The sequence below is a fragment of the Lichenostomus cassidix genome, chromosome 8 (genome assembly GCF_008360975.1).
Source record: "Lichenostomus cassidix isolate B80296 chromosome 8, HeHo_3.0, whole genome shotgun sequence".
In the NCBI taxonomy this organism is placed as follows: domain Eukaryota; kingdom Metazoa; phylum Chordata; class Aves; order Passeriformes; family Meliphagidae; genus Lichenostomus; species Lichenostomus cassidix.
In genome coordinates, this window is record NC_139489.1 from 26,921,166 (window position 1) to 26,934,646 (window position 13,481).

Below are 13,481 nucleotides of genomic sequence, written 5' to 3' on the forward strand. Positions count from 1 at the left end.
AATATCAGTGGCACTATGTCCCTTCTACCTTGTTAACTCCTGTTGTTTCTACCAGCAATATGTGTAGACAGAAGCTGTGTCAGTATAAACAAGTGTTCTTTGATGTATTGCATATAACCTGGGAAACTACCCATGGAAGTACACTTGTTTAAAGGTAATAATTTCCATTCAGTGCTGGAAATTATGGGAAATGAGAGCAATGAATGACTAGAATTGCCAGGGGCTTGTCTGATCAGATGTGAGAAGCTGTGTTCTACCAGGGAACAGGAGGAAGGCTAATACCAACCACAAGAGGGAGAAAGATACATTTGGTGTCTGGTGTTGTGGTTCAGATGCCACATAAAACTGCCTGGATATCTTTTAGACTTGCTTTATGTCACAGAATCAGAGCATGATCTGTGTCCTCAGTTTATCAGAACCTCTGTACAGCACCAGGGGATATTCTTGTACATTAAGGTCAAAAAGAATATATGACATGAGCCAAAAAACTTACATATTTTTCCTGTTATGTCTGACATTCTTTTATTTTTTAATTCATAAATAAGATGGCAAAATTATATTAAAAATCATGGAGCTCCTGTTTTTAAAAGCTTCTATTAAAGGGGTATTAATTTTGGGGCGGTGTTGCAGCAACCAATGCTGTCAGTGTTTGAAAAGGGCATTCTTTAAAGATTAATTGGTTTACTCACAGTAAGGTTTTATATTCATTATAAATATGCATATACCATATTTAATATTTAATATAAAATATGCATAAACCAGATATGGTTTGAAATGCACACAATTGACCTGAAGGCATGTACAGTAGCTTCTTAGAAATTGGTTTTAGTCCTTAAAAGCTATGCCTGTAATGCACCTATTTTTGACAACTACCAATAAATGGACAATCTACCATGACTTCCTGCCCAAAACAGTGTTGTGTCTACGTTTTGGCAGCAAATAAAAATTACTGACATCTATTAAAAGAGTAACATTGCTCATATAACTATTCCTTAATGTGCCTGCCTTGTGTTACTTTTGGTATTAATGGAAGTCATTCAAGACACATTGCAGCAAATGCAATGGGTGTGGTCTCATTAAGAAATCACGTTAAGGCATGTTTGAACATTTGAGTAGTTTAGGGGTAGTACAGTTAGCTAGTGCATTATTGTGTTAAAATGTGTCTCAAATCCTGTTCACTTGCTTAAAAATCATGGGATTTTTCTGCTTACTCCAGATTGAATTTGAGTTTCTGGCCTGAGTAGTTTCCACAGATTCTGTTCAGCACTGTATAAAGTTGTATATTCTATATGGATGCTGCATGTTTTATTTTTCTTAATCTAATTAATACAAAAAGGCTACAGTGTCTGAGAACATGTCTGATTTGGACTACATGGCATTCCTAGTTCTCGTCAATTTAAATATCTTGATTTAGTGTCATAACTTTTCTAGTGCAGGATTTTTTTAATCCAGCTTTGTTTCTTAGATGTTCCTTAGACCTTTCAGCTGTTCCTGTTGGTTCCTGAGGCTTTTTGCTGTAAGGCTATACTCGCATTAACCTATTATTCAGGTTTTCCTGTGCTTAAAGATACCTTTTTTGGTTTTTTTATTGGTAAGAGAAGAGAACCTATAGGGAAGAATGGGCTGGATAGTAGTATTTTAACTCTCTGAGGAGTCCTCCATAGCTCCAAACAGTTTAAACAAGATCAATCTGATGAGCTCCATCTTCTTCCCAGCTTTCACACTTCCCTTACTCTTAAGAGGAGTAGTGTGAGAGGTGACAGTAGAAAAAAAAAAAAAGCTGATACTACCTTCTTTGATTTGAATTTAGCATGCAGGTTTTACCTATTACTTAGGTTAAAAAGAATTAAAAGGTATTGGCATATAACAGTACTTCAGATGTAATCCAGCTAGGCTTGGCTTTTTTCTTTCTCCCCATAGAAACATGTTCTCAGAAACTGGGGCACAAATCAGATAAAATTGTTGCTGTGAAATAATTTTTCTCACCAGCAGCAGCAGCTGTTCTTTGATGAAACACAACTATATTCCAAATAAGATAAGCAGTTCCACAGTAGGTCAGAGGAGCCATATGCAGTACACAAGGGAGAACTGGGAATTTGGACACATGAAAACTTTTTTTCAATTTTACAAAGAGATGAAATATTACTGTGTTGCTTTTAATATCTGTTGTTGGATATAGCCTGGGATGGCTTGGACTCACCATCTGTCAAACATCTCTTATTCTCTTTTTAGAATGGCCACCGGTGGCAGATAATTCAAGATTTGTTGGGAACTGATCAAGACAATCTTGACTTAGCCAATGTCAACCTGATGCTGGAGCTGCTGGTGCAAAAGAAGAAGCAGTTGGAAGCAGTAAGAAGTTCCTCTTATTTAAATGAACACTGCGTATTTATAAGTTTTTGTTTTGATACCTTTGGAAGGAAGATTCTATTGCTGAATTAATTGCTCAGTATTTTCTCTTGTGTTTTGGTGTTTAAAAGGTGGCTGTTTTGCTGACCTTGTAGTGAAGTAACATTCAGCTGTGATGCCCATAACATGCTTATAATGTTGTTGCTGGCAGTGTTGTATAAACAAGCAGGGAAAATAGAAAAGGATAAGAGAAAATGACTCACAGAACACAGAAATGCACGTGAAGAAGTTTGCTAATTGTCTATTGCACAAGAAAATGTCAGATCTTTTAGTAATAAACGTGAAGAAGTCCAGAATATAGATTAGACACAATGAGCCTGTGAAAAGGATCACACCAGTTTCTGCTGGAACTGATACGATCTGAATGATCACCTTTCCCTGAAGTCTTTTTCAGTATTTAATTCTTGAAAGAAAAGTTCAGATGTCTTGTTTATGAAGCTGGTTTGAAGATTTATACAATATGAAGCAAGCTGTTCCTATGATTTAACTGAAATGTAGTTAGTTTTGGGTTAGTTCTCCATGTATTTGGCCATTCCATGCTGTTGGTTTCACTTGATCATTTTCAAGTTATGAGTGCCAGACCTTATAAATTAGACTGGATTATTACAGGCTTTGACCCAATGAACTTTGAGTAGGAGGGTGGATTTTGACAGTGCTTTAAAACAGGTGAGGAGAAGTTGTATTGGGAATAGTTTAACTTATTCACTCTTACAGAATCAATATTTACAAATTGTGTTCTATTGGAAAGAAGGTAAACTCAAAATATGCTTGACTATTAGCAAAACTTACATTGCCTTATTGCATGGGGACTTGTAAATATGGTTATTGTGGTTCAGTGGAGGTATGGTGAGGAAAAACAATAAAACTTTTCATTTTGTTCTCCATAAGTCTTTTGTATCATTTGTCACGAATCTGAAGCAAGGAAGGCATATGACTGAGTGTATGAGTATTTTTGAGAATGAATATCTTCTAAGGATACTAAGCATGAAAAATAAAACCACACCTGACATTTCAAGAATAATTTAAAAGCATTTTTCTTGTCTAGCTTTACTTGCTTCACTTTCATAATTGTCACAGCATGGAGAGGAAGAAAATAACCTCAAAAAAGTAGTATTCTTGCATTCTAATGTCTTTACTTTCCCTGTCCCCTCTGCCTTTAATGGATTCTGTGTACTCCTGTGTCTTGATCCTTTTTGAGTGTATGTTCACAGTCCTTTAATAATAAATATTTTACTTGTGAAAATAAGCCTTGGAATGCTGCGATACGATTAGGACTACATTAATGCTGGAATATGGGTCTTAATTTTCTTTCCTCTTTTGATTCTCTTACCTTGCCCTCTCAAGTTCTTGGCCAATTTTGGTGAAAGTACTAGTTGATGGCTGAGGTAAAGGACCTGTTGTGGAAAATATTAGAAAGGGATAGTTTAGTTTCATCAGTGACTTTATTTGTCTTTCACTCTGGAGAAATCTTCAGCAGTAACTTCTACATAAGCATAAATGTTAATTTTGGGGAAGGTGGTTTTTTTTATATAAATACTTCATTTAGTATTTTAATCATGAAGTGGATGCTAATGATCTTCCAGGGCAGATGAGTCTGTGAGGAGCCTGTATTCCAAAATCAGTTCCAGGTGCAGTAGCCAAAGAAAAAGAGAAGCATTTCAACTGACTAGTGAGAACTGTTACAAGGACTGCTGCCTTCACAGAAAAACTTGTTGTGAACCAAACAAAACCTTAAGAACTGCCTTAAGCTATTTTTCTCTGGCTAACCTCTACATAAAAGTTGCTTCTGTGCTGTGTGGACTTCTGGGTGTAAAATGAATATTTGTTTCTCTTAACGTACATCGATTAGTTACACTTCCTTATTTACTGTGTTACAGGAGTCCCATGCTGCCCAATTGCAGATCCTTATGGAATTTCTTAAAGTTGCCAGGAGGAACAAACGAGAGGTAACTTGCTTTGTGTTTCAGTGGGTGAGGTGTTCTCTGCTGCTTTCTCCCAGTGCATTTCTATTGAAGTGATGTGTTAGCCTGGCATTATCTCTGCAAAGAAAAACTCAAGGCGTGTTTGGGGAAATCTCAGACAGAGGACACATGGGTTTGAAGGAAAATTAATCTCTTTATGTGTGACAGCTTCAATTTTTAATCATTTGCCTTTTTGTCTCACACTGGTGAAGCATGTGGGAGTATAGAGATTCCTTGGTGTAAACGTACGTCAAGTCCTCGAAACAAGATTGTTTTTCCAACACAGAAAAAAAAAATGATTGGGAAGGAGTGAAATTATTGTCACTACCAAGTTTTTTCCTTTAGTATATCAAATGCCATGACTAATGTGGTGACATAAAAGAATGAATATTCTGTGCTTTTTCCTTATTTGTCCTAAAATGAGTGTCTCAAGGAATATGAGAGAGTTCTATAATCACATACACAGTCTTTCATGGTTGGGGACTTTTATAAGGTCATGCAATGCATAAACTCTTAACACCACAAATATCCCAGAAACCTAGAAAAATTATGATGAAAACAGCAGAACGACAAACTCTCTTGTGGATTTTGAAAAAAAAAATGTCAAGAACACAAGACCAAACAGTGTGACTGTAAGGTCAAACTTTAAACCATGTAATTGTGATGGGTGAAAGAAGCCTTGTCCAGAATGGATTGAGGGTCTGGTAATGGAGTGATTTCAAAGCAAGTTTCAAGTCTGTCCACCAGCAGATATCCATGGCAAAAACCAACAAGGGCTGTGGAAAGTCCAAAGAAGAGTGAGAGAGCTAGTGAAGGGTCTAGACAACATCTTATGAGGAGCAGCTTGGGGAGCTAGGGTTGTTTAGTCTGGAGAAAAGGAGGCTCAGTGGGGACCTCATTGCTCTCTATGACTACCTGACAGGAGGCTGTAGCCAGGGGCAGGTTGGGCTCTTCCACCATGCCTCAAGTGAAAGGATGAGAGGAAATGGCCTCAAGTTGCACCAGGGGAGGTTCAGATTAGATGCTAGAAAAAGATTTTTTTTTTTTACTGAAAGAGTGGTCATGTATTGGAGTAAATTGCCCAGGGAGCTGGTGGAGTCAGTCTCTGGAAGTGTCCAAGTGGCATCTGGATATGGATTAGGGATATGGTTTAGGGCTGATCATGGTAGTGCTGGGGCGGTGGTTGGACTAGAAAATCTTGAAAGTCTCTTTCAACCTTGATGCTGTGAGTTTCAGTACTTGGGAAACCTTTCCCATGTCGTCTGCCTCTGTATTTCTTGGACTTCAGTAATAATTTTTAAAGGATAACATCTTTTAAGGCTAAAGAAACTTGATTTTGGCTGCAGATCCTCTGAAAACAGCCTTTGGGAACATCCTGAAGCCAATTGGGATGTATAGTTTATTTCAGATCCTCCATGTCCCTGCTTATGCAATCCCCCATTGCCAAGACTTCCTCTAATGTTATTTTGTACGCCTCTTTGTATTCCAACATGAAATGCAGACTGTCACATCTCAAAAGATTTCTGTGCAGGCCTGGCAGTTCTGTCCTTGCCATAGTGCTTAGTGTCTGGCCTTGCCATTGATTTTGAGGGAAATGAGGACTTGTCAGACTTGTAGCAGTCTTTGCTTTCACTTGATAAGGGTAAGAAAGATAAAAGTCAGTGGGTAGATGCATGGAAAATATAGTAGGATAGTTTTACATATCAAAATCTGTCTTTGGCAGTCAGTTTACACATAGAGTAAATTACACCAATTGATGCTTCCTCTTTGGTAAGTGCCAAGATCCTGTCTGTAGCTGGTGGAGCTTGTGGCAAGCACCCCTTTCTGGAGGGAGTTTTTTGGGAATAATAGAGGAATTACTGTTTGGGTTATGACAGTGATGATGTATCCAGACTGCAGAAAGCCTGAGATGGTGGTTTGGAAGGTGAGAAGGGGAGTTAAGTGACCATATTAATAATGCAGTAAAGCAGAGTAAGGTTATCAGAGCTTCGAAGTTCACTGTAGTTTCTTTTGATGCTGTAAGAGGTGACTGTTTAAGAAATGAGGATTGAGCTCGAGGAACATGTGTGGACCCTCAAACAAGGATGTCTTGCACATCATGGTGAATCATACAAGCAGGCTTTATTATAGGGAGGAACGTGACCTTTTCTCCTTTCTTAATTCAGACTTGGTTTTAGTGAAGATGGCTGCAGAGTAAATGCAATTTCACTCAGTAAGCCATAGCTATAAAGACAAGTTCTTAATAAATAGAAAAGTTCTTTTATGTGACCCTGAGTTCTTATTTCTAATGTTTGGCTTAAATGTTTAAAGGAACATTGGTAACTTTGCTTCCTAGTATGCCTCTTTGAATACTATTTATTGCAAGATTTTTTGAACAGGTGTCATTTGCTACACACTTCAAGTTGTTATATAGGGGCTAAGGTACTTTTGTAAGTTAATACAGATGTTGCCTTAGAGTTAGTGTACCTGTATAGTATTTCACATGTTCAGAGCAGATGATTAACTACCTGTAACCCTTCTTGCTTGCTTCACTCATAAGTTACGTATTTTTTTTCTCTTGCATTAATGAAATGGTGACTTCTGAGCACTCCTGGAGTGCGTTTATAGCTAGAAGAAAACTATCTTTATAGATTTCTACTTCAGAATATTGGTGCAATCAAGTCTTTTGACAGAGCCTCTTTGTCACCTTTTCATAATTTCTCTAGAAGAAAAACATGAAGTTCAGCACCTGCAGGAGTTTCTATTAGAAATCCTGTTTTGATCTATTCATTACTTTTCAAAACGTTGATCTTTCAAGATGAAATTTACTGCATGTTTTTTTGTACAAAGGTGATTGCAAGTCCTTTTTCTTTTTAAGTTTATGTATTTTGTTTTCTTTTTGACCTAGAGCAATGTGGCAAAAAACCTCAAATCCTTGGCAATAGTAATAGGAAAAAAAAGTCTTACTTTGGGAAATATTGAAAACAAATGGATAAAGCTTAAAAATACTTTTTCAAACAAATAACAGATAGTTTTGGAGGAGAGAAATGTATTGATCATCCACAACAGCTGGCTGTCTCTAAGGCACACAAGCATGGCTGACTGCCTTTCCACATGTGTGCACAGTTAATTGAATGCACACTCTGCATTTTTTTGGATCCAGGGCCTCTTCTGTTGAAATTAAGGATCCAAAAAGGCTGGAAGGTCAAGTTTAATAATGAAATATTATGACTTGGAGGGGGGAGGGGATTTATTGCTATTTTCCAGGGAAGCTAAAGGCAGCAAGTTTTGACTTTTTAAAATCCCTGTTTTCATACATGCGTTGCATAAATGTTTTGCAAACTTAAATTTGTTAATTTTAAATGTTCTCATGTTCTTTCATCTTGAACAGTTTGTAAGAGTGCTGATTATATCAGTTAATTCTCCCCACTTTTATATTCATCACTTTAAAATAGAGACCTTGCTAATTGTCTGGTCAGGATTTGAAAGTTTCCAAACAGAGTTAGACACCACGTGGATATAACATATATAATTTGTGCTAAAATATTGTTAGCTCAGCTGCCTGGTGGTATTTCTGTAATGCAGCACCATTGCTTACTGAACTAGAATACTGGGCTTAGTGATTAGTATCACAAATCAGGTTCTACACAGGTGCTATTCCCTGGGTGCATTCATGTTTCCCTTGGCAGATGTCACTTCAAATTTGTGTTCTGTGGGCTTTTTCTTTCTAATAATGTGACATTAACTCTCTTGTGTCTAACAAACATGGCCTCTTTCGTGTCTGCTAATGCACAAGGCTGGTTTTTTGCTGGTAAACATCCTGGGACAGAAAAATAATCCTGAAATGTCTCAGGCTTGTGGCACTGAGTGCCTGCTCAGCATTTCAGAATCATCGTTGTTCTTCGCACCCTCAAATGCATGTCTCTCTCCAGCTGTCTTCGCTTGCTCCATATTGTGAGCATGTTAAATACTAAAATAAGAGGAGTTATTAGTTATTGTGGCATAATTGCTGGGAATTATAGGCATGAATTCTCCAGGGATGTCATTACCTTGTGTTAATCGCTTCACCTGTCAAGTCTTATGTTCTGCGCATACACACATGGATGAACTAATGAGTAAGCAAGAGGAAGTGACAGAACCAGAATTCAGTCATGCTCTTTTGTTGTCATGTGGTCTTGATTACATTTCAGGACTGCTAAGGAGAATTTATAGCTAGAGTAATCACTTTCCTATCCAGCGCACTTAAATAACTGGTATTTTAAATCTATTTGCATTTCTAAGTTGCTGAATGAGAGATGTGAGCTCCAGCAGCAGTGATAAGAAGCCCAAGGATACAGTGAATGTGCAAGCAGCAAACTAAAAATTATCATAGTGATATCAGCATATAATAGTTGGCTCTCCTTGCTGCAGCAGAGATGTCTTGCAAATAAAGGAGCCAAATAGCACCTACTGCTGATGTATTAGACTCTAAGGCAATTAGTCTAATTGCTTAGGCAGCTTTGTTCCCTGCCCCAGATGTCCTTATCTCATGATGCTTTTCTATCAGACCCTATCACTAAGCCTCCAGAGCACATTTCCTCTGTACTGTAGGATTTAAATGAGGGAGAGGAAAATCCAAGATATGAAACATGCTTTAACAGCCAGGCATCTCCTTTCCCCTACCTTTCGGAATTCTGTGTGTTAAACAAGCAGGATGTTCACGAGCCTTTCTATTAGCTCTTCCCCAGTTATGAAGAAACATTTATCATTTGGGGGAAGTATTGATCAGAGAAAAGAAATATTCCCAGCAAGCAAATATAGGTGGACTGTCCACATGTTTAAGAGGTTTGGATGCCACGTTTCACAAATGAAACTTGTGGAGGCTCAGGTGTTCTTGTCTTCATACCAACAGAAACCTTGCACCTCCTTCTACTTGTGCAAAGACATTGTAACATGTGATGAGAGGTATTTTGTCAAAATAAGTGATGCTTGGAATTAATTTAAAAGACTAAAATTTTTCTGAGCTCTGAAGATGACCTCCATGCTACAGTTGCCCTATATGTTGTAACAGGCTCTGCATCCAAAGCAATAGTAGAAAGAAAACCCAGAGACAGGCAAGGCTTCCAGAACGAGAAACTGATCTTATTGTGCATTCTATAGATAATGTGTGTGTGTATATAAATATATAGATTGTGAATTCTATAGATAGAAATTAATTTCACTGGGTACCTTTAGAAAAGCTTCAGCTGTTGATAGTGAAGTTCACACTGCAGTTTGTTAGAGCAGTAGTTGGTGGAAGAACAAGAAGTAGGAAGAGACTGATGTTGGATGGATGAAGCTAGGGGACAGAATTCAGGGTTTATTTACAGCAACTACCTGATTTATTCTCCTCAGGTGGGCAGGTGATAATTTTTGCCTCGTCCTGGTTGGTGCAATGGCTTTGTGTGTCTGGGAAAATGATGTTCCATCTGGTAATAGTCTCATCTGTTTGTCTGGATCTATGGTATATATTGCGATGACTGCACAGGGAGTCTGGATCAGAGCCTTGAAGGTGTTTGACTGAACATAATGTGGCCTGTGAGCTTCCAGAAAGTGTGAATCCAGATGCTCTGTTTAAGCTGCTTATTCAAATAGTGTTGCTGATTTTGCAGTATTTCTGTAGAAAATAACCCCTGCTGTTCTCTGCTTGTGCTTTTTCTAGAATTGGAAAGACAGCTGGTCAGAGGTATATGGCTCCTTCCCTCATGCATTTTTCTAGGCTGTGTCTATGATACTGGGAGGCTCTACTGACATTTTAATTTTTTGCAAACACTTAGAACTGGCACCAGGAGACCCAGTCAGGACTGCTTGTTGTCCATGGTGTACAAATACAAAGCAGGAAGTTGCTACCTCCCAAGGGGCCCTCACTTCAGAAAAAACAGGAAGCTCCAGGATGAAACCTCAGTGCTGTACCCAGATATGCTTGTTAATAGATGGCCAACCAAAACCAAAATAAACAAGACCTGGTGTTTAGCATTGTATAAGTTTAGTAGTTTCTTGACTTGAACATCTGAAATCCCTTTTCCAGGATTACAAAAAAGATGGGCTGTTTTGAGGTTATAGGTTTTCTTTTGTATACATGCCCACGTGTGAAAAATGGGACCAGAATGTCACACACCTGCTTATTGTAGTTCATTCACTGGAGTTGAAATTATGAGGTTTAACCACTGAATTAAGGACCTCTTCCTTGTCCACATTGGCCTTTGTACTTCTGAGAAAGCATCTGTGAGAATTGAGTTTATAGTATGTACTTCTCTTTTAGCATACATTTCAGTGTTCATTGGAAGTGCTTTTGCTGACTTAATCCAAAGTCTGACAGGCGTGATTCTGCCCATCACTGGGACAGGACTTGGCTTGCTTTCTGTGCCCAACAGTGAAAATTAAATTAAAGGCCCTTAAATCTGGATATACTGCAAGGACTATAATTCATTTAGCTTCCCTTAAATGTCCCTCAAAGGCTGGCAATTATAAATCAGTAGTCTCATTTTTCAGAGTTTAATTGGAATGAATGTGGATTGATTTAAGGCCTTTGATAGATGAAGACACTTAAACTAACATACCAAAAAACCAAAGGTTTCAGTGTGGGCATTGTTAACTCATTTGATGCTGGTGGCATGAGAAGACACCCTGCTAAAATAAGCGTGAAATACTCTTGCCTGCTTTTTAGAATTGCTGCTGTTGGGTAAGTTTACAGTAGGTTGTAACTAGAAGGCAGGTTGTAACTAGAAGGAAGAATTGGTAAATTATGTCCCAGATCTCATACCCTTGGCTGTGTGCAATAGTTAAGGAAAGCTGGTCATTAAAAGGTCTCTGCCCTTGTTCCTATAAAAAATATCCTGTTTATGTGGTGTCAACAAACATCAGTTATTTTTCAGATGTCCAGTTTGGCTGTGAGCCAGTACATTGTAGAATAGCTGATTTCCTCACTGTAATTTTGGAACTTGTAAGTGGTTTTATAACTTCTTTTTAAATGGGATTTATGAACCTGGGTGACTAATGGTATTTGCTAGAGCTGAGTTCAGGCAGGATCCATGCTGTGCAAGTGTCACTTAACTTTACCACTAATCTTGGAGTTATAGCACCACCTGCTATTCTTGCTGTAGGTTTCGAAAGTGAAAATGGAATTATCTGTTATGGTGTAGTGATCTGTAAATTATCTGTGGCAGTCTAGCTCTAAACCATTAAAATTCTGCTGTCTGTGCCTCAAATTAAATGTAAACTGAAACCTTCAGAGTGTAGAGATTAGGATACATTTATAATATCTCATTCTGAAGAAGAAGCCATGTTAGAAAATAGATGTGGACCCAGCAGTTCTTTCTTCTCCTCTTTTCAGGGACAGAAGCATTTGTTAGTGTTTAAAAGGAATATTAAAATCGTGGATTATCTAATGCAGAGTACACAGACACTTGGAATGCTTTACAATAAGAGGGGTTTAAGTTGTGGTTTTTGTTTAAGCAAAACCTTCTGACACTTAAAGGATCAAATTTAAGCACTTGAGTGAATAAATCTTTGGAAGTAGCTTGCCAGATATTCTTTGAAATATGTCATACTAAAAGTAATATGTCTTGCCAAACTAGTAACTTTGGATTTCGGCAATTTAATATTATGTTGTAATGCTGAAATTAAGAAAATATGTTTTGTCTTTGGAGAATGTGTTGTGCTTAAGCTTTCAGTGGACTTAACAACTCAACAAACCCTTCTGGTCATGGGCCACTTTGCTGGTAGTCTGTAAATTTTTACTGGGAGCTGAAGAGAGTCAGGTGGACTTCCAGTTCTCCACATATTTATTACATTTATGTGTCTCAGTGAGCCAGACTTGCACTGGAGCTGAGTTTTGATGGTTTAAGCCAGACTTGGAGTTCTCACCTGTGTTTGGGCCCTGCAAGGCTGGGTGTAGGCTCTGTGGGTGTTTGGGGGGGACATAGCTGCTGAATAAGCAGGTAAGTAGATGATGTCCTTGCTTAGGTGTAAACAGTTGTCAAGTCTGTGGCTTCAGTTGCTTGAGGTGAGTGAAGCCAGGTTGCTGACTGACTAAAAACCTGAAAAACATTATATGTGACACAAAGAAGGGAGGTTGGTTGTTGGCTGGTGGGAGGGGAGGTTTCCTTCTGACCCTTTCAGGTGTAGCCCTCAGACTGACTGGAGTTTATGGTGTAATCCAAGGTAAGTATCACACCTTTGAAAGAAATTCCATGTGGTGCTTGCTCGGTGCCAGGAGCAAATCTTGTTCTGGTCATAGTAGGTTCTTCCCAATCCAAAAACTTAAAGTTTAAATTGGCAAGTGACAGGTTAACTGCTAGCATAAAAATTAGTCTTAATACCTTTTAGCAAAGCATTTTGTATTTAGTTGGAGGGTGAAATGATCATTGGCTTTCATGGTGTTTTTTTCTAATTGTGACAGGACAAGGAGGAATGGCTTTAAAGCTAAAGAGTGTGGGTTTAGATATTAGGAATAAATTCTTCCCTGTGAGGGTGGTGAGGCCCTGGCACAGGTTACCCAGAGAAACTGTGGCTGCCCCATGCCTGAAGTGTTCAGGGCCAGGCTAGATGGGGCTTGGAGCAGCCTGGTGTAGTGGAAGGTTAAGTTCCCATCTAACCCAGACCACTTTGATTCTATACTCAGTGTTTGCAAACCAGTTACACTTGCCTGAGAGATGTTAGAAGAGCATGATAGTATTACTTTGAATAGTGTGGGTCTCTGTGATTGACATCAAAATGCCTCATGCAGTTGTTTCTCATTGTTTCAAAATAACTTCGTCTTGAATATGGTTTGTCTACTTATGTATGTTGATCTGTGCATTTGAATTTCCTGCCTGGTGTCTTTTGAATTGTGTAGCACCCCAGCTAAGATAGTTCAGGTTCCTCTCTGAAAAGATTGTAATTTATCTTGGTGGTGCAGTGCAGAAATGATTTAGACTTCTCCTGTTCTCTTATCCACAGCAATTGGAGCAGATCCAGAAGGAGCTAAGTGTTCTGGAAGAAGATATTAAGCGAGTAGAGGTGAGGTGCCTAGACATTGTTCTGACTCTGGCAATTTTTCATTTTCATCAAGCTGTCTGCCTTGCTGTGTGGCTGCTGGGTTAAATTTATGGCATTTAAGTCAGTAATGGGAAA

At 38.4% G+C, this 13,481-nt stretch overlaps 1 protein-coding gene across 2 annotated transcripts in view; it reads left to right on the forward strand.

Annotated features, from left to right (window-relative positions):
* The window catches only part of COP1 (COP1 E3 ubiquitin ligase), a 124,241-nt gene that overhangs the window by 10,493 nt on the left and 100,267 nt on the right, over positions 1–13,481 (forward strand). For both annotated transcript variants that reach the window (XM_085068642.1, XM_085068644.1), the window contains exons 5-7: positions 2,233–2,352; positions 4,287–4,355; positions 13,308–13,367. In XM_085068642.1, the coding sequence (XP_084924768.1) occupies positions 2,233–2,352; positions 4,287–4,355; positions 13,308–13,367 (249 nt within the window). The remainder of the gene's footprint in view (positions 1–2,232; positions 2,353–4,286; positions 4,356–13,307; positions 13,368–13,481) is intronic.